Source organism: Barbus barbus (genome assembly GCF_936440315.1).
Source record: "Barbus barbus genome assembly, chromosome: 9".
Classification (NCBI taxonomy): domain Eukaryota; kingdom Metazoa; phylum Chordata; class Actinopteri; order Cypriniformes; family Cyprinidae; genus Barbus; species Barbus barbus.
This window is the reverse complement of record NC_136737.1, coordinates 17,050,978-17,076,789: the sequence shown is the minus strand read 5'-3', so window position 1 is coordinate 17,076,789 and position 25,812 is coordinate 17,050,978. Positions and strand designations below refer to the sequence as shown.

General features: G+C 35.4%; 1 protein-coding gene across 1 annotated transcript; it reads right to left on the bottom strand.

Annotated features, from left to right (window-relative positions):
- Nucleotides 1-882: 882 nt before the first annotated feature.
- Nucleotides 883-22,000, bottom strand: LOC306875543 (zinc transporter 7). The gene is made up of 11 exons (XM_079426192.1): nucleotides 21,818-22,000; nucleotides 21,227-21,328; nucleotides 19,792-19,905; nucleotides 19,530-19,617; nucleotides 19,300-19,429; nucleotides 18,081-18,236; nucleotides 17,858-17,908; nucleotides 12,536-12,671; nucleotides 3,687-3,777; nucleotides 2,312-2,461; nucleotides 883-2,212 (listed from the first exon to the last, which is right to left on the bottom strand). Exons 1-11 carry the CDS (start codon nucleotides 21,895-21,897, stop codon nucleotides 2,165-2,167), a joined length of 1,146 nt encoding a protein of 381 aa, XP_079282318.1. The 5' UTR covers nucleotides 21,898-22,000; the 3' UTR covers nucleotides 883-2,164.
- Between the last annotated feature and the right edge of the window lie 3,812 nt (nucleotides 22,001-25,812).

The following is a 25,812-nucleotide window of genomic DNA, read 5'->3' as shown; positions in this document are numbered from 1 at the left end:
CCAATATATCGACGAATAGTCTTCTCTGCTCACCATACAGTAGGCCCCGTCCACTGGTGTTCAGTCTTAATGGCTGACACTTGATTACACTGAATGCAAGTGTTGCATCGCGTCACGTCAAAAGCAAATAGAAATTACAATCACTGCCACTATCTTCTCTACACTGGATACAGTATACAGAGGCACGTTTGCAGACTGAGTCTGTCGTCAGAAGGACAAATGGAGTGAAAGAACGTTCGCTTTGGTTTAAATAGCTCGTTCACGTCTTTGTACAGATATCAGAAGGAGCCCAGCTTAAGCAACAAGTGGATAGTTTATTTTTAATGGCATACCTGATCGTGTCTGAGGATTGGTCGGACCATTTTGTTTTGTAAACAAGGCACAGTGTCATGGAGAGTTCACAAAGAAACATTTGTTGTTGAAAGATAAAGCGGTACTAGATCTGACTGCAGGTGCATCACAAACCATAGGTAAATTATTTCTTATTGCTTTGTCTGGAAATGACCATTTTATTTTTGATCATGTTGTCAAAACACGCATGCAATAGTGAGGGGGCGTTGATACGGTTTCCTATGCAATGATGTTAGCCAATCATAGCAATGGCCAATTACTGACACGCCTTAAAGAGCCCGCCCCTTAAAAACTAGTTGTTTTAGACCAGGGGTGGGGAACGTTGATCAGAATGAGGGTTGAAAATAATTTATGCTCGAAAAAAAAAACATTGAAAAAAAAAAAAATGCATGTCATGACCCCTTTAAGATATTTGATTGTACTATAAGTGTGGGCCTACTTTGTCATATTTTTTGCAGAACATTTACATTTTCCACCTAGCAAGGTTGAAACTGGTTCTGTGATAAAACTGTCAAGAATATCCTGTGTTTCTCTCAAAGAAACATGGTTTATTCTTAAAAAGGAGAAGTGAAATTTCAGTGTTAAAAGTGTATATGTATGTTATATATATAATCTAACATGGTGCAATTTTAACAGCTTGGTAAACAAAATTTAACATCTGGTTTAACACTTATATAATGAAAATATTGTCCTGTAAATCATATCTCAAAACTCTTCATCCTTTAAAACCTTCTTAAATGAAAGTGAAAGTCCTTCAACTCATTCCAGAGCAGAATTAATTTCATTTTAATTTGGTTTAAGTACCGCTGAAAACACAAAGTAAAAGATTTATTTATATTGAGAAAATCACTGGAGGAAATCTTGATCAATTTTAAACTGGTAAAGGTCTGTGTGTCTAGACAGAATCAGCCTTGATTAACTGTTTCCACCTATAACTTGAAAGGAAATAAACAGTAATAGGCTCTGACATTTCACTCCAAATATGTTGGACTTGCCTACTAATGCTTGTACCTTCTTGTGCATTCATGGAGAAATCATGGAGCTGTTTTATGACTTCTGGATGAAAACAGCTGCATCTGTGTCATGCTGTCTGTATGGCAGATTTTAGGAACTTGTTCATACAAATTTTACACCATGCATAAACAGCAAAGCCAAATGCAAAGGAATGTTTTAATTGTAGACAGAACTGAAGGTCATAAAGATCCAGTTTTCATCGCATTCATGTTGACCATCAAACATGATGGTCCCAGCGATTCTCCATGATAATTTTTAAAAAGGCACTTAAGAAATGCAGACAAATATTTATGTTTACATAATGGCATTGGCGAACAAATTCTGCACCTCTTTACAACCGAAAAACAAAGCAGGTGACGTACAAAAAGTCAATGAATCGCATACTGCTATTTTTACAAATTTCCACTGAACTCCACATTCATATCACCGATAATTAAAATCCCATACTGATGATGGGAAAGGGCAGAAATTACGAGGAAAAGAAACAGTTTGTTGGGATCATAAAAAAAAAATCAAAAGCAATGGGGAACTTCAAAAACAAAGTTCAAATGATCGAGAGGGTGCACTAATGTTGCAAGTTCTTGTTTCCCTCAACATCACATTGTTGTAGCTGGTCAGTTGTTCTCGAGCAAGAGTGGAGTCAGACTGCTGGACTGCACCAGCTCCGTCTTGATCCAAGATGGAAGTGGAGCGACAGAAACCCAAAAACAGATGGGTTGAGGTGGAGAATTTCCCCACAGCAGCACAGAAGGCCTTTGGTCCCGGGACTCCCAAAGATCAGGAGAATTGTGGCAGACTTCTACATGGCTGCCACGTCAATCTGAACATAAAGTTGTTTAACGCCAACCTAGGCACAGGGCAGAAAAGATCATGTAATGGAAACTTTGAAACATCTCTTAATAAGTGAGACGAAGTTCTTACAGCTGTGTTTTCAAACAGTCCCCACCTGTGTGAAAATGTTGTGCGTTTGGCTGAGAATCCATCTAGAGTCTGCGTCAGGCGCCACGAGGAGTTTGAGTGTACCAATGTAGACGTCTGTGCAAAGGGTCCAGAAGTGAGGTTCTTGGAGGTTATAGACACCCTGAAGCTGCTGGACCTGCAGGGAACATTAGAAGTTAGCAAATGCAGCCCCAGTTTTTTGGAGAAGTTTCTGATGCTCAATAGAGTGCTTGGACCGTCATTGGCTATCTAGAACGGTTTCAAGCAAAAACCTGGAACTTCCATCTTGCAACGAGATGAAGATTGAGGTTCTGACTCTCAAAGGTCAAGTTCCCATTCTTCAAATGTGGCTAAATGGTTAGCCAGTTACATTTCGGAACAATTTGGGTCCTGTTTACACCTGGTATTAAAATGCCTTTTGGATCGCATTACAAGTGTACAAGGAAGGCGGCGTTTTAATCCATCTCTTCTGTCCACTTTTAATCACTTCTTTCCGAGTTTCGTTTGAATAGATTTATTTAGTGGCTGTCTGGTCGAATGCGCGTTTCGACTACCTCTGGAAGTGGTCAAAAGTGGACAAAACGTTTTACACCCCATTCACACCTGTTTTTAATATGGATGGTAAGATTCACCGATTTGCATCGGTGTATAGGCATAAAAGTTAATGCGATGCATCGATTTAAAAAAAATATGCATCGGATACAAGTTGGCATTTGCATCGCCATGCATCATTTCTAACATATTTGCATTGGTAAAAACTGATTTATTTATATAGAATTATTAGTAGATGTGCTATACTTTTATTATTTAGAAAGTGACCAGTAATGTGAGACCAATATTTCATATGTAGTTTGATTTCTCCTCTCTAAACGGTTTCTACAGCTGCTACATGAATATGACGTATCATAACACTACGGAGACAGAGACATGTCCTTAGAGTCACACAGAATACTGATTAACATGGCTGTCTGTCTGAACCAACGAAATAAGAGTGAACTATCTGTACCATATTGAATTGCATTATATGTTTTCCATTGCATCGTAATGGATTGAATCGCATCATGTTGAATCGAATCAAAATCATATCGCACTGCATTGTAATAGGGGTGAATTGCATTGCATTGGTAGCTGCTTCATACGTATCTATAATGTATCGTATCGTTGGCTATGCATCGAGAAGCACATCACATCAGTCTCAGTTACAGAGATGCACATTCCTAGTATTTAGCATTGTCCACTTGTGATCAGATTGATGAAACCGCGTCTTAATACCAGATGTAAACAGTGCCTTGCCTATAATTCCAGTTGATATCCCAGGTTAACTCTGTCCGACCAAGTAGCCAACTATCACAAATAGGATCCAGAAGATGGAAATGACTCACCCTTTGGTAGCATTCAGGAAGGGTATGGTCCAGAGAAGGAGGAGTCCGTTGCATCAAGATCCCAATGGATTCCCTGAGCAGAGGAACCACACTGTGGGAAAGAGAGAGGCGAGAAATAAGTCGCCGTTCTGTGAGACATGAGCTTAATGGAGCGCCAAATACTAGGCAAACTCTGGCAACAGGAAGGGACACCACACATAAAGATGTCATTGGTAATGAATTGGTTAGTGACCTAACAGCTTGACACATCGTGTTATAAGCTGAGAGGAGAGGAAATTCTGTCATTATCATGACAAACAAGAACTCTATTCATTCTTATTATTTCAGGGCATGCTCAGTGTGGTCCAACATAAACTTGCCCATCTTATGGTTGGGGTGGAGTAACATGAGAGCTGTGTTGATGTAATTTCAACAGCTGTAGTGCGTGTGAGCCGGCAAGCAACCCTGAGCACACCAGGATAGACATCCAAACCCATTCATTCTGCTGAAGAATCACTTGGCAGAAACGGTTGACCGGTTAAGAAAGGACTAGGCTTGTTTCTCTCCTAACCAGTCAGCAGTTTCTGCCCCATCAAAGCTAGGTCTTGGCTAGGCCAGCATCTTACAAAGTCATCAGTCCTCCTTGAAACATTCAAGGCCTGACCACTGCTCCATCTGGGAACCATTAGAGGGTTCCTTGGTTTGGACTTTTTTTCCCCGGTCCCTAATCTACTCTATCACCCCCATGTTCTCCTGAACTCCTCCCTGAAACCCCAGCCTCAGTTTGGGACACGCCAAAGTGGAGAAGCTGATCGTGATCTCATTTGGATGTTCATGAAACTGTGGCATAAAAGACATGTTTCACAACATTTGACCTTGCTAAACACTCCTTGGCACACATTGCTGAAAAACTGCAACAAAGTGTGCCTTCAAACTATTTTGCCCCAACTTGGTTTTGACGAAACTTAAAAAAAAACTGTGATCATGTTACTCACAAGGCTTCGATTTCACAATAGTTGTGTCTTGACCAGTGAGGTTTCGCAGACTTTCACTACCCTATATTGAGAGTAATATTAATATAAGCACTATGCTCCAGACCAATCTATAGTGATATGGACTACTCCGTACTCTTTGTGGTCAAGTGTTTTAGGTGATGCGTTTAAAGTGCAACGCATGCAAGCGTTTCTGTTCAATACCTCCCTCAAGAAGACTGGTTTACCAAGCAATGTTTGCAAGCAAGCAAGCTTGCATGAAACCTTACATGAAACATGAACATGAAACTGAAGCCTGATTGGTCGGTCTTGTCCCTTTTTGGATCTATTAGCGTTAGTACACCTGTAAAATTAAATGTATCAAGTCTACTGGCAGACCGACAAATTAGATCCATTCTGAAAGTGCAGAAAAAGCCAGGTAATTCTGCAAATGTTATTGTCTGAATGCAATTAGATGTTTGAAATTTGGGCTGGTCACAATTAACCTTATTGCCCTCATTAGTTTATGTAAATGGTTTTAGTAAATAGTCCAGCAAGGTGACAACTGAAAAATAATTATATTTCAATGTATAGTAATGAAAAATATGTAATATATAAATTTATATGAAAAACAATTTAAAAAATAATAATATTCAAAATTGATATTTCATATTTCTTATTATATACTGAACATTATATACTATTATTCCCTGTAGTCTCTCAATTAAAATTAGGTTATAAAAGCTGTATTTATAAATAAAATATTTTTAAATGCTGTTTAAAATAGTGTTAGATTAATTGTAGCATGTCACACCACAAAACGTTTTCTATAATTCCCATATGTTTCCATCAACACATACTGTGACAGGGCATCATAAAACTGGCCACTGTGCATTCCTCTCAGTAACCGGTGTGTTTGTCCCTCTTTTGGACAATAAAATGAAAACAGGAAAGTACTGGATGAGGGTACCTCAGACCTCTGACATCACACTATTGTTCCACACCTTCCTGTTCAGTGAAACTGAGGCACGCTTACTCACCGTTCGCTGGCACTTGATGGCTAACCCGCCCCGAAAACTCTGCAATGCAGTTACACAAGTGACTCAGCTGGTTGAAATACAATTACGTGCGAGCATCAAGGTTATGCTGGCCAGTGACACAGACGAAATGTCACCACCCAGGTCAGGGTGACAATCAGGATAAAATATTTCTTCAAGGACGCTAGTAATTACCTTTGGACTCTTTTGGAAACCAGGAAAACATCTTGGAGTCACGCGGCACAAGGCAGTCACTCATAAAAGTACACTTCTAAACCACATAGAAATGATTGGTTATCACGCCCAGACAACCTGAGTATCTAACTGGAGCACAGAAATATTTATGACACCAGAACCACCACAAGCATGAGGTGACTCTAGTGAGGTCTGCATCTGAAACAGCAGTGGGAATTAGAACAGGTACATTTAACTTGAGATTTATATGCAATTGGACCTAACAAACTTTTCCATTTCTAGGGCAAGCAGTTATTGGGATTCCACCACAAAAAGCTTTAGACGCTTTCCTGCTAGGAACCAACTGCACTCAAGCTATGGCCATAACCACAGGATTGTACAGCTATTAGACCTTGTGCATAGAACTTTTGCTTGGATTCATAAGCTCATTTTTATAGTTTGAGAGTCTGCAAATGTTCAAACATCTTCTGAACAGCTCTACAAATGATCGCTGATACTAAAACTTTCATCCCACATAGCTGATGGTCACAAAAGGTCCAATCTCAATGTAGAAGACAATTTGTGTAAAACTGAATCAAATCTCATGAAACATTTCTGGGTCACATTTGTGACCTTGGATCACAAAACCAGTCATAAGTGTTAATTTTACGAAATTGAGATTTATACATCATATGAAAGCTGAATAAATAAGCTTTCCATTGATGTATGGTTTGTTGGGATCGGACAATATTTGGCCGAAATACAACTATTTGAAAATCTGGAATCTGAGGGTGCAAAAAATCTAAATATTGAGAAAATCGCCTTTAAAGTTGTCCAAATGAAGTTCTTAGCAATGAATATTATTAATCAAAAATTAAGTTTTGATATATTTACAGTAGGAAATGTACAAATTATCTTCATGAAATATGATCTTTACTTAATACCCTAATGACTTTTGGCATAAAAAAAAATCAATAATTTGACCCATACAATGTATTTTTGGCTATTGCTACAAATATACCCCAGCGACTTATGACTGGTTTTGTGGTCAATCAAATAAAATGAAGTTACATTATTTTCATAACAATTAAGTAAATTTTCCAACATAACTTGCATACACACACAATAAAAATATGATTTTAATCATTTAAATTATATATATATATATATATATATATATATATATATATATATATATATATATATATATATATATATTTATTATATATATTTTTTTTTTTCTTCCCTCTTCTGATTTTGGGGTGAAATCACTTTTGAGAGATTCGCCACATATAGACTTAAAAAGGAGACAAGCTTAAAAACTGAAAAGGCTTGGACATAAATGAGCTAGAACCTTGAAAACAACTTTGAAAACTACATTTTAATTTTAAATTAACTGACTGAAACCAGCTTATATGAAATTAAAATGAAATCAATTCAAGTAGCTCAAACAATAACCTGCAATTAGTGAAAATGGAGTGAAACCCGACGGAAATCAGAAACTCTCCAGACTGTATGATTCAGCCCTCAGTTAACATTGATTACTTCTATATACAGAGCTGAGCGTTAAATAAAGTGTTGCATGTATATGTGGCTTGTTCCCCACCTGCACCAATAAGCCATAAATTAGCATTCGATAAAAAACATACAGTGTTAAGTAGCTAGCAGCCGGCACAGTGCTAAAGCGCATTATGTGCAAAAAATACAGTAGATCAAAGAATAACACAATAACATGCGACAAAAGCAGCTTTGGAGAGCCGTTTAAACACATTTGCACTGAGGCCTGACAAATGAATCCATCCTCAAAGGCCCAGCTTAGTATGGCCAGAACAAATGTTAATTACTGTTAACATTCTTTACGCACCCATTCCTCTGGCTTTAGGCTGGGACCCAAAGCGATTAGCGGTCTTTGGAAGACTTTGGTGGTGGGGGACTGCTGTAGGTCACAGCAGCAGGACTCCTCCACTCCCTCCAACTAATCACAGGGTACCGGGACAGATCCAGCCGCTGCAGCCATACCCAGATATCCCCCTAAAGCAAGCCTACCGCACCCAGAGCGGCCTTAGCTAAACACCCCCCAGTTGGCGTGCAGCAGGGCGGTGTTTAGCCGAGAGTCCTGCGCAAATGTGTCACGCCTCAGGTGCGGCTGATGAAGGAGAAGTCCATCATCCTAGCAAAAGGTCAAACATCCAAATGCAAGCAAGATGTCTGGATCAAAACAAGGCGCTCTCCTGAGAATATCAATCTCACAATGAGGGGTACATGGGAAAAATGCTGTCCAAACAAAGTAGAGTCCATCTTAACGATCAAACGAAGAACCACAGACATTCCATGTGGCCAATTATGGTCTATCTCTCTCAATACTCCCAACGATAAATGATTCTGCTGCACCAGACGTACACAGGCATGAAGTTGCGTAAGAGAGTCTAGAGTTGCAGATGTACTCATGCTTTGTTCCACAGAACCATCTTTCACACTAGCGTATCATGTGTTTAATAAATCTATATCCATAACAGCAGTGTTTCCCCAAACACATTAAGCCTAGTTCTGGAGAACACATCACTTTACTTGGGCGATGTTTGGAATAGCGTACTAGCATACTACTATTTATTTAGTATATAGTAGATATGCTGTACTTAGTATGCAAATTTTGAACCGTTCAAGTACCCTTGACATAGTACATTTGGCAAGTTCCACATTGTACTGCATGGTACTGAGTGGAACACAAAATAAAGTAATTAAAAAAATTTTAAAAAATCATACAATTTTTTTTAAAGACATTTATAATGTTACAAAATATTATTGTACATAAGTGGTGTGCAGGTGCGCATGCGTGACCAAAATAAAAAAAAAAGCGCTGGGTAAATAAGTTGCGCACAAACATGGTTGATCGCTGTTAATGTGCAATCACCATTTTAGACCGACTACCTGTAATACTGTATAATATTTCCATTTAAACTGAACACATTTGTAGGCTATGCGCTGCCGGTTTCAGCGCAAAATGAAAAACGGTGATATCCCATTTATTGACACGCTTCACTCGGCAGTGGTAAAACTGGCAGTGCTTACTTGCTGGCAACCCACCAAAATAAAAGCTTGCTGATTTTAGGTTTGAAGATGTAAAAAATTCCCCTAAAAAAAATAAAATAAAAAGAAAAGACACCACCAACGGCCAAGTGCCAAAATATACTTTTACTTACTTTACTTTTGTCATTTAGCAGACGCTTTTGTCCAAAGCGACTTACAAATAAGAAAAAGTAACTAAAACTAAAAAGTTACAACTCTATAAATACTATCTACCCACATATTTAAGAAAATAAAGAAATTAAATAAAATTAACACATGCATATAACAACAACATTTCAATAATAAACATATCAATGAAAAAATTAAATAAAAAGCTACTACTATCCCTTGCCGGTGTCCCTGCACGGTGGAGTCGCACGGTAGAGTCGATGGTCTTTACACTCTTTGGTCTTCACACTAAGAGGGCTTCACACGACGACTGCCGCGACCGCTGCCGTGGTATAATAACCTTTATTATACCAAACCAACAAATGATCATTTCAATTCAGCTGGACCCACTTTCCTGTTTACCAACTACAAATGGCCAAGCAAGTGCACACACTGACAAGATACACGATACAGTACGAGACCAAACGCGATTTCAGCAACTCTCATCCTAGTAAACAAAATAAGCGTTTCCTAGCAACGGCAAATGCGCTAAACACTGAGACAAGTAAATACACTTACGAGCTGATTTTAAACTTCCGCTGATAGACTGCTTCTCTTAAAGACCACTTCATTACACTGCCTTCTGCTGGCGCTTGAACCCACTTTCCTGTTTATCAACTACAAATGGCCAAGCAAGTGCACACTATATATAAATATATATAAATATATATATATATATATAAATATAGTGCCGTTGTGCTACGGGCGTCCCGAGTTTGAATCCTGACTTGAGGACCTTTCCCCATCCTGCTCCCCCTCTCTCTCTCTCCCACTTTGTGATGTTTAGGTGTGCACTGGGCAGGGCTCTACAGTGCGACCATTTCAGTCGCATTTGCGACTGAAAACTACTGCGTGTGACTATGAAAAAATATTTAGGAGCCCCAGTGCGACAGACCCGATCAGCATATTTGTCTTTGCGCTGAGTGAGCTTTAAAGGTTTCTAACGTACTTACGTGTTTTAGCAGCGTTGAGTAATGTATTCTCTCATTATAAAAAAAAAAAAAAAAAAGTGTAGACAGTATAAATAAGAAATTCATTGTGCTGTGTAAGGAGCTTTGTTGATTACAATGGAGTTTTGTGAGTGACAGCTTATTATTAAGGGAGTTTGCAAATGTGATACTGATTTAATACAACAGTTCCATTAAACGAAGTTAATATTAAGTGACTTATATTGTCTGACTACAACACTATTGCCTTATTTTGCTCTATTTCATCAACGAAAATAGTTTCAAACAAAGTCCCAGCTGAACCGCTGCGCATCTCCATTCAAACACAGCGGTGTTTCGTTTATGACTGAACTGCGTTTTTAAACGAATCTAGTGAGTCAATGATTCAATTACCCATTCATAAAGACAGTCACGTTCTTCATTTCTGAATGAATCAGCCGTTCGAACGAACCAATTAAATTAATGATTCAGTGATCAAATCAGTGACATACTGCCACCTACTGGCAGCTTTAGTTTAACTTTTAATGTGTCTTTTCTGTTATTTAAATCATTTAATATTTCTACATTCAAAATTGTATATTTAAAACATGAATTTATGAATTTAATTGCACTCTGCCTTAATTTGAAATAAATTGTGAGAAAAATGCCATTACAAAGGTAAAAACAAAATTCCTGTAAATCACTTTAAGGAGTCAAATATCACCTCGTAATGGGGAAGGTTCATTTTTGATTATTGATTTGAAGGTGCTCCTAAATTTTTGACCGTGCTCCTAATTTTTTTTAAAATTAGGAGTACAAGCCCTCCTACAAAGAAAAGTAAGCGTAGAGTTACTTTTACGTGAAGGGAGGTGCTTCATAAAAACAGGAAATATTCAGCACGTTTATAGGAGGAGGGACAGAATAAAGGTAAATTAAGTGGAAAAAAATATAGAAAAAAAATTTATATTATAAAATAATTGTATTTTTATTTAATAATCATTATTTCAAAATGTAATATAAAATGTATTATTTAGTTTATTTTACTTTAAAAAAATATTAAAAGCAATAATCCTATTATTACTATTATGAATTATTAAATTTTTTTATAGTTATATTTAATGGGTCACACTGTGTAGTGTGAGCAGCATAACAAATCTCCAGGTGCTCTCATGAGAACCAGACTGAAAAACTTGCATGCATCCCTGATTATATTTCAAGTAAAATTCAAATTTGCATCAAGGGATTAAATTACATTTTTAAAACAAAATAAAACAGAAAAGTTATTTTAATTTGTAATATTATTTTGTGATATTACTGTATTTTTTATCATATAAATTGCCTTGGTGAGCATAAAAGACATCTTAAAACATTTTAAAAACAGTGAACAGTATGACACAATATGCTAGTATTCAATTCTGTAAAGTCAGAAATTTTGCTTAATTTAAAGTCTCAGAAAACCAATACATGTTTAGTCATAAAATCGGTCAGTGTCAAAAGACGAAACATCTACAGATGGACCACAGGAACGAGAAGTCTTAAGCTTCACGAGCTCTTTAACAAGCTCATTTCTCGTTTGCAGCTGTTTTTAATTATCTGCTTTGGAATTTAATGGCTTTCCATACTAGTGTGATACCTTTGTACATGCGCCATACCAGATCGGCCTCCAGATTGCACCTGAATGAGACCGAGACGCTGTCACGCAGGTGCAATGTAGGAAAATGTCCACAATCTTAGCCCCTACTCTCGATTCACAGGATTTGCCATTCGGTCACTGCATGGAAAACTGAATAAGAGGGGAAAAAATGTCCAAGACGGGGTCTCGATGACATAACCCCGCCCTCTTTTGAGAAACAAAGAGAAGGGAAAAATCCATCTTAAAAGATGCCTTTGTAACATTCACAGATCGCCACCACATTCCAGAGAGGGAGAAGAAAAGCTTCAAACATGGACAAGAGGGAAAGGGGGGGGGGGGGTTGGAGGGACGAGATGAATATGCGGTAAAGGCTTTGCTCAAACTCGTGCAAAAGGGGCCACGAACAGTGCCTCTTCACTGGAGCACAGTAACCACAAGCCATCTGCAATTTAAACATGGTGCTGTCCTTCTCAAATTTACACAGCCTTTACATAAATTTACCTACATCACACACAAAATAAAGCATATTCATCACCATAAAAGCATCTGATGGCATTTTCAAGAGTATGGGTAGGTTTAAAAAGTGATGAAATGCTATGCATTTTCACTTCTCGACTGGAGTTGTTTGAAAAATGCCACATGAGAGAGGCACATGCTGGGTTTTCTGGCTTCACCACATGTTGAGAAAGTGCTCTGGCCTCCACCCTCGGAGCATGTATCCTTTAATTCACCCGACTGGAGCGCCAACGGCTTTACAGGGCTCTTGGTGAAGGGCACTGTGAAGTGGCTTTTGTATGATCTGTGTTAGGTGCTGTTGAGGGTTTCTGGGTGGGGTTTGAGGGTGGAGGATTGTCTCAAGTCGAGAAAGGCCAGGGCTTATAATAGCGTAACTCACCTCACTCCTATGAGAAGCGCGATGAGCATGGAGCAGATGGGGTCAGCGATCATCAGGTCGTATTTTTGCATTAGAATGGCTGATATGATGACACCGACACTGCCCAACGTGTCCGCAACAATGTGGAGAAAAACTCCTGAAATGAAGAAAATGAGGGTTTAGATTTATTGTTCTAAAAATTAATAAAAATACACAATACTGTTCAAAATGATGCAAAGCTGAATTTTCAGCATCATTACTCGTCAGTGTCACATGATCTTTCAGAAATTATTTTAATATGCTGATTTGATCCTCAAGAAAAAGTTCTTATTAATATTAATTTTTTTAAAACGCTGATCCATTTATTTACGACTCTTTGATGAATAGAAATTTCTTTCAAATAGTAAAGACATATATAATGTTTATAATAATATTTACTCATATTGCTACCATTTATGTATACAGTTATATGTATTTATATTACAAAACATTTGTCACTTCTGATCAATTTAATACATCGTTGCTAAATAAAAATATTAATTTCTTTTTTTTTTAATCTACTGACATGAAATTTTAGAGCAGTAGTGCATATAAATATAAAAATATATTCAATATTAAAAAAGATTACCCTCTCAATATTAATATACTTAATATTAAAACTAATACATTAATATTTATGAACTTTAAAATAACTATAAATTGTTATAAATATTTATGTTTGTTTTAATATTAATTTTATGTATATCTATATTGAGAATACATCTCAATATTAATATACACAAAGAAACATTCATATTTATAGAATATTAGTTCTATTAATATTACAAATACTTACAAATAAATGTATTTTTTATATTTCAATTGAATCTTACCAAAGATTTGTGTGGGCTTAGTAACTTCATAACCTCAAATATTTTTGAATAAATTGTGAGTAAAAAAGAAAAAAGAAAAAAGCAATTAGCGTAAAATTTAATGACTAGTGTTTTTCCAAATTGGTCACTTATTAAGTAGACAGTTTTTCAATAGTGTCTTTAGGTAATTTACATCAATTTATACACTAGGGCTTAAAGGTCCTGCTTTCACTTAAAAATCACTAATATTGAGTTAATATTGTGTCTGGGATGAGGATACAACATTTGCTAGCACTAATGTTTAAATACGACTGTTGCAGACGGAACAAACCCGCTGTCTTGGATACCGTCTCTAGCAGTAGCCCTCAAACTGATGAGGTCATTCCAGAAATAGGTCATACGAGTGCAGGTCAACCTGCAGGACTGTCCTGCCTGACTGAATGTCCAGAAAATATCATACGCTACTATGTTAAAACCAACATGAGTGAGTCAGTCAACATTTCCTGAACTCAGAGGTCTGTACTGGAGAATAGCTGTGGACTGTGGTGTGACGGCACGCTATGAGACGGTCTACTAAGTCCTTTCCTTGCCTCAGAATGAGATATGACATACTTGTGGGTACTTTCAGTTTTACAGAAAGCACGACCGCAGTAATGGAGCAAACTCCTAATAAGTGAAGTCCCCTTCCAAATGTGGTCAAAGCAAATACTAGAAAAATAACAAGAATTCTGGAGCTCTTTGTGTCCTTAAAAACAGTGGCTGTGTTTAGAATAAAATTCTAATAGTGATACTAGCTTACTACTATTACTGATAGTCAGTGTTGTGCAAGTTACTTCCAAACTGTAATACATTACATATTACTTGTTACTGTTATTTAAAAGTAATTCCTTACCTTACAATATTACTGTCTCAGAATTGTAATGCGTTACATGACTCCTGTATTACTTTTGAGTTACTTTCACCAAAATATCTACAGAAGTAGAACTAAACATTCTAAAATGACAAAATGTACTAGAGCCCTACCCTGCCCTAATGGCAAAGTGTTTATATTTCGTTCCGGATTTTTATTAAGTTCATTTAGAAAAAACGTTTGGAGCATTTTTTGTTCATTAAATAAATTTTTTCTTTCTTAAAGTAACGACCAAGCGGCCAGCGGCAGACCGGCAGGCTGATCATAGCTTATGTTTGATCAATTTAGCCTTCTCAAATCATCATGACTTGCCTAAAATAAAATCTATAGATATACTAAAACAGTTCAAGCATATAACAATGTTTAAACGTTAAACCTAGATAAATGTGTGCTGCATCCAGTTCGTGGGGAGAGTGGAAGCTAAAGCGCAGGACATGGAGGCACCAGCGCAATCAATTGCAATTTTTTTCAATGGAAACAATTTACGCCGTAATTTTTGCTCATAAAGGTAAGAGTAATGCATCATTCTGAACTGTAAAGGGTCTACTTTTATTTGTGTGCACTCACAATATCAACAAAACGTTGTGCTTTTATCTTGAACAGGAGCGCTCCACAAAAATGAACCGAAAGACAGCGAATACATGCCTCACAGACATAATAAATATATCTATAGAAAGATTTAAATTACTACTTAATGAAATAAATAAAAACGAAAACAAAAACTATTTAATACAATCGTTATCCGTGAAGATGCACTTCTCTCTAAAGGCGCGTCTAACAAGGAGATGGCGAATCCTTATTATTTCCCTGCGGACACATTCATAGTAATTACTTTTGCTGGGGCTTTGGCTTTATTGTGTGTATTTGAAGCAGAACTCTTCATCTGTGCTGACGGCTCGCTGCTGCTGCGGGACACTAAACACCGTCGAGCCGCTCTTGGCAGTCGCGGCAGCACGGACTCATGTTATTTCCACCAGCGCGGCAATTTTTTTTCCATCAATAATTGAAAGATAAAGATAAGGAGAAACCTAAAACGGGCCCGAGGACCGGCCCCTGTCTGAACTATGACGTGAATATTGGCCCGAAGCCTGGCCCTAGGGACATAAAGTCAGAGCCCGACTTTAAATAAAAAAAATATATAATAATAATAATTGGAGCTAAAAGTGTGTTGTAACGCAAGCGTTACTGAACATGTACCGAGTAAAATATTACTGAAAATTGATTAGTAATGCCTTACACTACTGCGTTACAGTAAAAAGTAATCGGTTACTGTAATACATTACTTTTGTAACACGTTACTCCCAACACTGCTGATAGTTTACTGTGCTGTATAAACTGAATACAATCAAGAAAAAAAAAAAAACATAAGTGTATCAGTAAGAGAATTCAATGAAAATATATATTTTGCATAATAATAAATTATAAAATATTCAAATGATAAATATTTGAACATTTGTTTAATTAAAAACGTCTTCCTTTCATTAACACTACTTCTACTAATAATTATATTAATCAAGTTTTGTAACACTTTTCCACAAATATTCTACTAATAATTTTATATTAGAACTTATATTAAAACTTAAAAATTACAAATATATTTAGTACTACTACTACTAAATTGATTATTAATCTATTTTGTATCATTTCCTACAAATAATATACTAATAATCTGTTTTTGTAAAACAACCACAACAATAATAACAATAATAGTAATAATAAATGACTCTAAAAAATTAAAATGATAGATATGAAAGTATTCATATTTTATTAAAATTATTTTCCTTTCATTACTACTACTAATAATAATTTTATTAATCTATTTTGGATCACTTTTCCACAAATAATATGTAAAATAATATTAATAATTATAAAATATTAAAATGATAAATATGAACATATACATCATTAAAATATATTTTCCTTTCATTATTACTACGAATAATAATTATATTATATTATTAATTTATTTTTGTATCACTTTTCCACAAATAATATACTAGTAAACGGTTTTTATAAAATAATAATAATAACATTAATAACAATATTTATTATTAATAAAAATATGTAGTTTGCAAAATAACAATATATGAATATTATTAATATTCACATTTAATAATAGCAATAAAATATTACATTAAATTGTTTGTAAAATAAAGTTTTATAAAATAATATGAATCATTAATTTTATTACCATTCCAATAATGGTAATTTAATAATAGCAATGATAATAACCTTTTTTCTTTTGCAAAATATTGCTATTAATAATATAGAATAGTTTCATAATAATAATAACAATAATGAGAAAAAATATTTATTTTAAAGTAAAAGCAATTTCATTATAATTAATATTATTTTTGTATTATTAGTACTTTATTATTAATTATTTATCTTATGTAAAATAACATCAATAATAAATAATATTTTGTCTTATAATATTATTCCAGTATATGTTTGGTAAAATTATAATTATTATAATTTTTTTTAATAAATGGCAGAAAAAAAAAAATTATATATGTAAAAGTAATTTCATTATTATAGTTAATATTATTTTTTATTATTATTACTATGATTATTATTAATTATCTCATGTAAAATAACATCAATAATAAATAATATTTTGTCTTATAATATTATTCCAGTATATTTTTGGTAAAATTATAATTATTATAATTTTTTAAATAAATGGCAATAATAATAAAATAAAAATGTTTTAATGTCTTAACCATTGGTATAAAAACAAATTTTTAGACTAATTATGGTTAATTTGTCACACTGCATAGGAAAATCAAGTACACTGCATTCTGGAATACAGCAGTCTGTGCGGTGCAGAATATTTCATGCTGCACATTTTGTCAAACAGAGTACATCTACCAAGTATTCTGTGTAAAAAGTAAGCGTAATAAACATAGCCAAAATAAGACATAAAAATCTTCAGGACGGGAGGCTGGTTAAATCCACTTGCAATTCATCACGGGGAGTGGAGAAGAGGTCCCTCGGCTTGGATGGAGGCAGAGTAACCTTTTGCACTGTCACCTTCTCTCCTCCCCTCACCCTCTCTACATGGTCCTCCCCTCCATGCCCCGTTCTTTCTCCCTTAAATAGGCCTCCCAAAGGATCCATTCTCTCTCTGTGTGTGCCAGGGTGAAGAGTACAAACTACTTTCTCTGCTCTGCTCTTTCCCACACAAGCTCGGACAAAGGGATTTAAAGCGACAGTGTACCATGTTCGCTTCGGGGTCAGTGTTAACCCGGTTTGCCCCGAGTCAAAGGTTAGAGGTTGGGATGGTCAGAGGTGTCACTTGGTTGCACATAAAAGTCCATCATCCAGTCATGTCTGAGCATTAATTTCAAGTGGTAAAATGAAGGAAATACTTCTGATATTTTTTTAGGAGTTATGACTATAGGACCTCATCTATTAGGAATTCATAATATTGTCCACCTACAAAAGAGGAAAAAGCTGTCTAGACCTGATAGATGTGATTGTAAATTGTAAATCTGGTGCCTGTTCAAAAGCAAAGCAATTATTGCAACAAGAGATCTCTAGCGCCATCTGGAGGAGAACAAACATAGAAAACAGACATACCTTGTAATATCTGCTTGCTGGAGCCTTTTCCTGGTGTGTGCAAATGGTCATCTGAGGACACGGACAGATTAGAAATGAATCACACTATACCAGACACCATTACAATCAAAACAGCTTCTGCAATTTTCACACAGCATGAGGACCAAATAACACATCTGATGCATTATAATGGTGCTGAGTCATAACAGAAACTGCACTCAAATCAATAAGGTTGAGGTCTTACCATGACAGTGGGGATCGTCATGTGAATGTCCGTGTCCTCCGTGTGAATGCCCGTGATCGTCGTGTCCGTGTTTGGACTCGTGACTGTGGCCATGGCCTCCATGACTGTGTCCATGTCCCACACTGCCATTAAATAGAGAATGACTATGGCCATGACCTTAAAAAAAAAAGAGAATATATAAAGAAAATATGCACCTTATTTCAGCAAATAATAATAATAATTACACACAATTTTATATAAATGTTAATGAAATGTTCACAATTAAAGAAATACATATTTTTGAATATATATATATATATATATATATATATATATATATATATATATATATATATATATATATACACACGCATAAATATATTCAGTTTAGTAAAATCAGAAACTACATATATACTCATTGCTTGTGTTTTATATTAGGCCTGTCATATTGATTAATCATGATTAATCGCATACAAAGTAAAAAACATTAATATCTTAAATATATACATGTACGTGTATGCATGTATTTATATATACATATAAATAGATACAGTATACATGCATGTATTACGTAAATACAAACTTTTATTTTGGATGTGATTACATCGTGATTAATCGATTTGAAAACCCTATTTTGTATGCTAATAAAATACATTTACATATACACAGATTTTAAGAATATATATTTATACATACAGCATTTATAAATATTTTTATATACAAATATTTTTATAACATTCCTAACATAAAAATTGATTCATATAAAAATTTATATAAAACAATAGCTTACTGATGTACATAGGTTGTCTTATATATTAAAAAAATACATACACATATACATACATACATATACATATATATATATACACTTTTTTTAAATATACATTTATAATTTTAGATTTATATATCTTTACATTAAACTTTTTTTAATTAATCTATCTATATTTCTATTTATATACATTATATATACACTACTGATCAAAAGTTCAGAATAACTAGGATTTTTTTTATATTTCTGAAACATAGGAGACTTCTTTGAGAATCATTAAAAATACACATATATACACTGTAATTTTTATGATAGTTAAAAGTTAAAAGTCTGATTTTTTACCTGCTAGGTATTAAAACGGGCATTAAAAACCCCACAAACCAGAATATTTCCCATATTACCAGAAACTTGAGGGGGAATGTTTTTTAATTAAAAACATGATTGTATGCTTATTCTATGTGAGATAACTACCTTCACCACCGTGTGAATGTCCATGTCCTCCATGTTGAAAAACGAATATTCCTACAAGATTGACCAGCAGCCCTGCTATAGACACTGGGAGCAAACGCTCATGGTGCACATCAGGGGGTTCCAGCGCCCTCTGGTGACGAGAGGAGATGCCATCATTCAACAAAAACGTATTAGTACATTAGTATGTCACTTGGCAAGTAAATCAACTGTAATCTTATTCTAGAACACACCTCTACTCCTTCTGAGAAGACAAAGAATGCGGTAAAGATGAGAAAAAGGCCATTCACGAATCCTGCGAGCACTTCTGCTCTGACATACCTAAAAAAATAATAAAATGGACATAACAACCCAGTGATGAAACCAAACACATGCAGTTTCCGGTCAACGCTACTCATGCAGAAGTGAATGCATCATTTTTAGGAAACTTGTGTCATTGGTACTCTACCCACAAAAGCTGTTTTTAAACTAAGTTAGACTGTAATGTTCTCTCACCCGTATGAGAAGGAGTCATTGGACCTCCACCGTGAAATGACCGATGCTGCAAGGCCTGCCAGGAGAGCGGTGCAGTCAAAGAACATGTGAAAGGAATCGGATATCAAACCTAAACTGAGAATCAAACCAACACAAAAAGGGAAGTGTTTAATTATCAAGAAACCTGAGAAATTCATCCTGCCTCATATTGAGGTCAGAGTCACATTGTGTAGGGCCTTTCACTTTTTCACTAAAATACTCCAAAAGGTTCATTCATGCTGACTTTGTCATGATTTGGTTGTCAAGTTAGTTTCAAATGGGTCAAAGTATGCAAAATTACATAAATGAATGAATATATTTTAAACATTTAATAATACACAAAAACATGTAATAACTCAATTATACTCTTACTAATACTTTTATATTTAATAATGATTTAAACAGACAAATTGTTTATAAACTATTTTAATTAGTAAAGTAAATTGATAATAAAAACAATAATCATTGTTGGATTGTACAATTGGTATAATATTCAATTAATAATAACAACTGCATGATATTATCATTGTTTTAATAATGTATTATAAATAAATAAATATGTATACTATTATAAATGACATATTACTACTGGTATTATTATTGATTTAATAATAATAATAATAAAACTTTCACTGTCTGCACTCTGATTCATGAGATTGTGTCTTTTTTTGCATAATATTATCAAAAGAAAGATAGCATATTAAATAAATTATTATAATAACAACAATAATAACAAAATAAAATTGTGGGATTGTCTCATTTGCATAATGCTGAAATGCTAAATTCTGTTGCATCTCTAACAATGTCACCTAAAATCACATCAAACTAAAAATACATAACTTCTGGTCACTCTGTCAGTGCAAACTACTGTAAGTGTGCGCGAACTGTATCTCAATAAAAAAAACTAATCGCATATATAGATATACATCTTTTTATTAAGCCTAAACCAACAATGTTACACCCTCAGTTAAAGAGTATGCACGATGTACAAATGGTAAGACATAGTTGTTAATATACAATGGCATACTAATGGTTAACGCCACTTCCTTTTATCAACGGGATTTTCCCCACAAGAGTTATATTTAAAATATTCCATCCATTTCTCAAAACCAAGTAAGATCTGCCATCTAAAATGCATTTTCAGGCATCAGAGGTGTATTTGAACGTTCAAACACACCTAAACACCAGAAATATGCTGTCTAGATAGGCACCTAAATAGGTTTCGAGACACATCCTGTATTTGCTAAACTTTGATCAGCCGTCAATCTCACTTCAAGGACAACCTGATAAAAGCTCATGGGAGAAACCCCAATCAAAACATTGCAAACAGCAGCTAGGGCCCAAAACAAAAGCACACTAGCTCATCCCACATTTAGACCTACGTGGCATATTCTTGTGTTTGGCCCCCTACTGTTACCTGTTACTCCATATGCCATACATCAGCTCCACGAACGCGAACGACAGGTTCAAACACAGGAAGAAAAACAGATTGCGAGAGGTTTTATCCGCAAAAATTGATCTGGGGAAGGACACAAAGAAAGTGGTTTCAGACTGATTCATTTATAAAGTGGCCTGACCAGACAGACTGGCTTTAGGAACCCATAGCTAAGCAAATACACTACTGTAAATTTATCGAAATAAAATGGTCTAGAAAAAATGACATGTGGCCCAAATAATCTCTCGATAGACGCATTTTGATGCGGAATAGATTTTAACACCTTTTATGAAGTAGAATGAAAGATATTACAGATTGTGTCAAATGTTTACTTCGTCCTGCCAACATCTGTCAAGCTGAAAAATTAGCTGCTTCTTTGTTGTAACAGTTAAATTAACTTTTTGGCATTTAATAGTTGTGTTTTTTTAAAGAAAAGTTTAAATGATATTTAAAAGACCACATTCTAATGAAGTCTCGCGAGCTAACTACCGTTAGCATGCTAACTGCCTTAGCCACACAGCCGACAGCTGTGATTAAAACTCAATGAAATATTTAGCATTTTGCTGTCTTTACCTGAACCAGCCCGATATCGTGACGAACAGGTTGAATTTGGCAGGCTTGTACTCATCATCTTTGATGGATAGCGGGAGCATTTTTCCGCCAAGCGTCTCCGGTAGCCGTTGAGCAGCTCTGCGGCTTCACGTCTGGTCGCGAGACAGCGAAGAGTCCTGACGTCGCGTGCGTCATGATGGCACTGACTCAGAGTAGGATTAAACAAAACCTCATTCCTTCATCCGTGTTAGAAATATTCACACGTTTTATTTTATTTAGAAGTGAATCATTCATTCATGCATTCATTCATTCATTCATGCTAAAAAAAATCGTGCAAGGTTAAATTTACGAGCGAAATATGCTTCTAATAGTCTAATAATACGATTAATTATTCTTTACAAACTAATTTAATGTCTTCATTTCTTCGTTTGAATAACTTTAAATCTATCCAACAAATTTAACCATTTCTGGAACAATATGATTTTTGTTGTGTTTGTATTAATGCCATATATAAATTAATTATAATTATTTAAAATAAAATAAAATTAAAATTTTAATATTTTATAAGAATAATTATATGGCTATAGACATTCATAGATTATTATTTTATTACTAAATAAGTAAAACTGAATATTTCTAAAAAAAAAAAATATATATATATATATATATATATATATATATAGGCTAAATGTTAGCAACATTTTTATAAAATAGTAATTATATAGTTACAGAATTTATAAACTGAGTATTTCTAAAAAAACTTTTTTTTGTTATGATTATTAAAAATTCCCTTTTAACAATATACATTTTTTCATTGCATAGATGCACAGTTGTAATGTAATGTAATATGTGATTTATTTATTTGAATAACCTTTTAAAACTATCCATTTATTTTTAACAATTTCAGAAATACCCATAATTAATTTCTTGTGTATTTTTGCATCAGTGTCATGAATATTAAATAAATTAACATTTCAGTATTTTAAGAATTATCATATAAGGTTCCACAGATGTATGTTGATTGGAGTATTATGAGTAATTGAATTAATTAATTTATTTTTAATATTGTGAAATATCTTCTATAAACACAAAAGACAGAAGTTCTCTATGTTTTTATAAATATAAAATATTTTTCAGATAATACTTATTTTGTGTGAATTTATTAATCTGATATAATATATAATATATATTCTGAAAGTCAGCTGACAATTTAAATATGTTATATATATATATATATATATATATATATTTATTTTTATTTATTTTTTTATTTTTTACAGCACAACACCACCAGATGTCACTCTTTTCTCAGGTAGGTCTATTATAGTTTACCACAGATTTGAGGAAACTTTATAGAAAGATTTGTTCTCTCAAACTGAATTTATAACAAATGTTTGGTCTAGACTAGGTCATTATATCATATAAACCTAAATAAAGTCCTTTAAAAAGTTTCAAAATTCAAAATTAATATTAATAAAGAGAAATAAAGATCTATGACTGTTGTTACAGGAAACACAAATAAAGCATGATATAGGCTACATTTCTGTAAAAACAAGAGGTAGCCTATAATCTCATCATCAAGTTAAAACAGCATTTTTGATGGCTTCTAAACTTTAAACTAAATAATAAAGAAATCTATAAATCTAAATTATAACTAAAAAATTAAATTAATGAGTTAAAAACTAAAACAAGTAGGCCTAGGCTATTCAATTATAAAGTATTCAAAGACATGAATGCAATAAACAGCTAGTAAAACACAAGTTTTAACTCCCAAAGATCAACAGGAACTAAAAACTAAACTGTGCAAGACCTGAATTTCTAATACTTTAAAACAAAGCTTCAATGCTCCATCAATACTAGAGGAGAAAAATGGTGTTCCCATGGTAACTGCTTCAGCAGACAGGGATGGGAACTCAAGCACAGTCTATGTAACACGATCACAATATGCTTTCCCTCATATATACAGAAATGTGAAATGACACTTCTATTATATAACGCTGATCATCTGAAAAACGCTGGTTTCTTGCTGCTCAATAATTTGATAAGGATCCACTGGTTCTAGTGCAGCTGAAATGCAAGCTCTCCAAAGTTTTTGATCCACATTTTGAACTGATGCACATTAAAATTGATCCTTAATTATGTTGAATCGCAGCTTGACACGCATGAGCATCTTAAAGGGCATGGGAGAGGCTTTAAAGTGAGATTGTATTCTCAAAGACATCACACATCTCATTCATTAATCTCATTAATATGCATGAGAAGACCGATCGCGCGCTTTTGTTTGTCCAGAAATATAGAGCTGAGGCTCTTTCTAATAATAGATGCGCTGTAGAACACTACAGTTTGCAGTTTAACTAATGGTTAATGTGAGGAATACTTGTGCAACATCTCCTAAAATGGATATCGGTGTTTAAAAACAAGGAAAACATTGCTCATGCGAGACTTTCACACCAAGAACAAGGTGCTGTTTATTAGCGCCCATGCACAACAACGAACCATCTTACAACTGCTTATTTCCATAAGAAATTGAATGCAAGCTAAGAACACAAACGTCAGACAAATTGTGTATGTTGCGAATGTATAAAAGGATGGCAGACGGTTTTTCACAGAGTTCATAGTTTGGACTGGACCATCTCTATGAGATATTAAACGTGAGAGGCCTCTATTTGGCTACATTAACTGCAAATTAATGTCTGACCCGCGGAGGTGGCTTGTGTGTGTATATCAACAAAGACTGGTGTAACAATGCTGCAATTTCCTCCACCCTCCACCTGGCTCTTACCCACCTAGAAAATAAAGACTCCTATGTTAGAATGCTGTTCATTGACTTCAGCTCAGCATTCAATACAATAATCCCACAACAGCTCATAAATAAACTAAACCTGCTGGGCCTTAACAATTCCCCGTGTAATTGGATCCTGGACTTTCTAACCGGAAGACCTCAGTCAGTCCGTGTCGGCCACAACACCTCGAGCACTACCACACTGAGCACAGGTGCCCCACAAGGTTGTGTGCTCAGCCCGCTGCTCTTCACACTGCTGACCCACGACTGCACTGCCAAGTTCAGCTCCAACCACATCATCAAGTTTGCTGATGACACAACAGTGGTAGGTCTCATCAGCAACAACGATGAAACGCACTACAGAGAGGAAGTGGCACAGCTGGCTGAATGGTGTGGTACTAACAATCTGTCCCTCAATGTGGAGAAGACAAAGGAGGTTGTGATGGACTTCAGGAGAAACTCCGTTGACCACCCCCCACTGACCATCGACAGCTCGTCTGTGGAGAGAGTCAGCAGCACTAAATTCCTGGGGGTGCACATCACAGAGGATCTCACCTGGACCACCAACACCATGTCACTCTCCAAAAAGGCACAACAGCGCCTACACTTTCTCCGCTGGCTGAAAAGAGCAAGTCTCCCTCCACCCATACTCACCACATTCTACAGAGGTACCATTGAGAGTGTGCTGACCAGCTGCATCACTGTCTGGTACGGGAACTGCAGTGCTGCAAGACCCTCCAGCGGACAGTGAACACAGCTGCAAAGATCATCGGTGCCCCTCTCCCCTCCATCCTGGACATTTTCCTTACACGATGCTCCAGCAAAACCAACAGCATCGTGAAGGACTCCACCCATCCCTCCCACAGTCTCTTCCAGCTCCTACCATCAGGAAGACGGTACCGGAGCATCAGAGCCCGCTCCGCCAGACTGCTCAACAGCTTTTTCCCCCAGGCTGTGAGAGCCCTGAATTCAAACCACCCCGCCCTCCTCTGAAACCCAATGCAAACCCCTACCTCCTGAAACATGGACCACCGCCCACCCCAAACCTTACCACACCAAAGAAAAAAACTGTATGAAACTTTTTTGTGCAATTCAAAGTGTGCTACACACAGGTGAGTGGGCCTGTACAAACCACCTGTAGTAACACACTCTCCTCTATGTGCACTAGACACTTTACACACACTGCTGCGTGCACACAATCCCACAAAAGACTCAGCAATATATATATGTATGT

Excerpts from the sequence above, each read along its gene's own strand:
- LOC306875543 (XM_079426192.1), bottom strand. The coding sequence starts at position 21,897 with ATGCTCCCGCTATCCATCAAAGATGATGAGTACAAGCCTGCCAAATTC. Across the intron at positions 21,329-21,817 it reads ACGATATCGGGCTGGTTCAG|ATCAATTTTTGCGGATAAAA; the intron begins GTAAAGACAGCA and ends GTCCTTCCCCAG. Across the intron at positions 18,237-19,299 it reads ACATTCACACGGTGGTGAAG|GTCATGGCCATAGTCATTCT; the intron begins GTAGTTATCTCA and ends TTTTTTTTTAAG.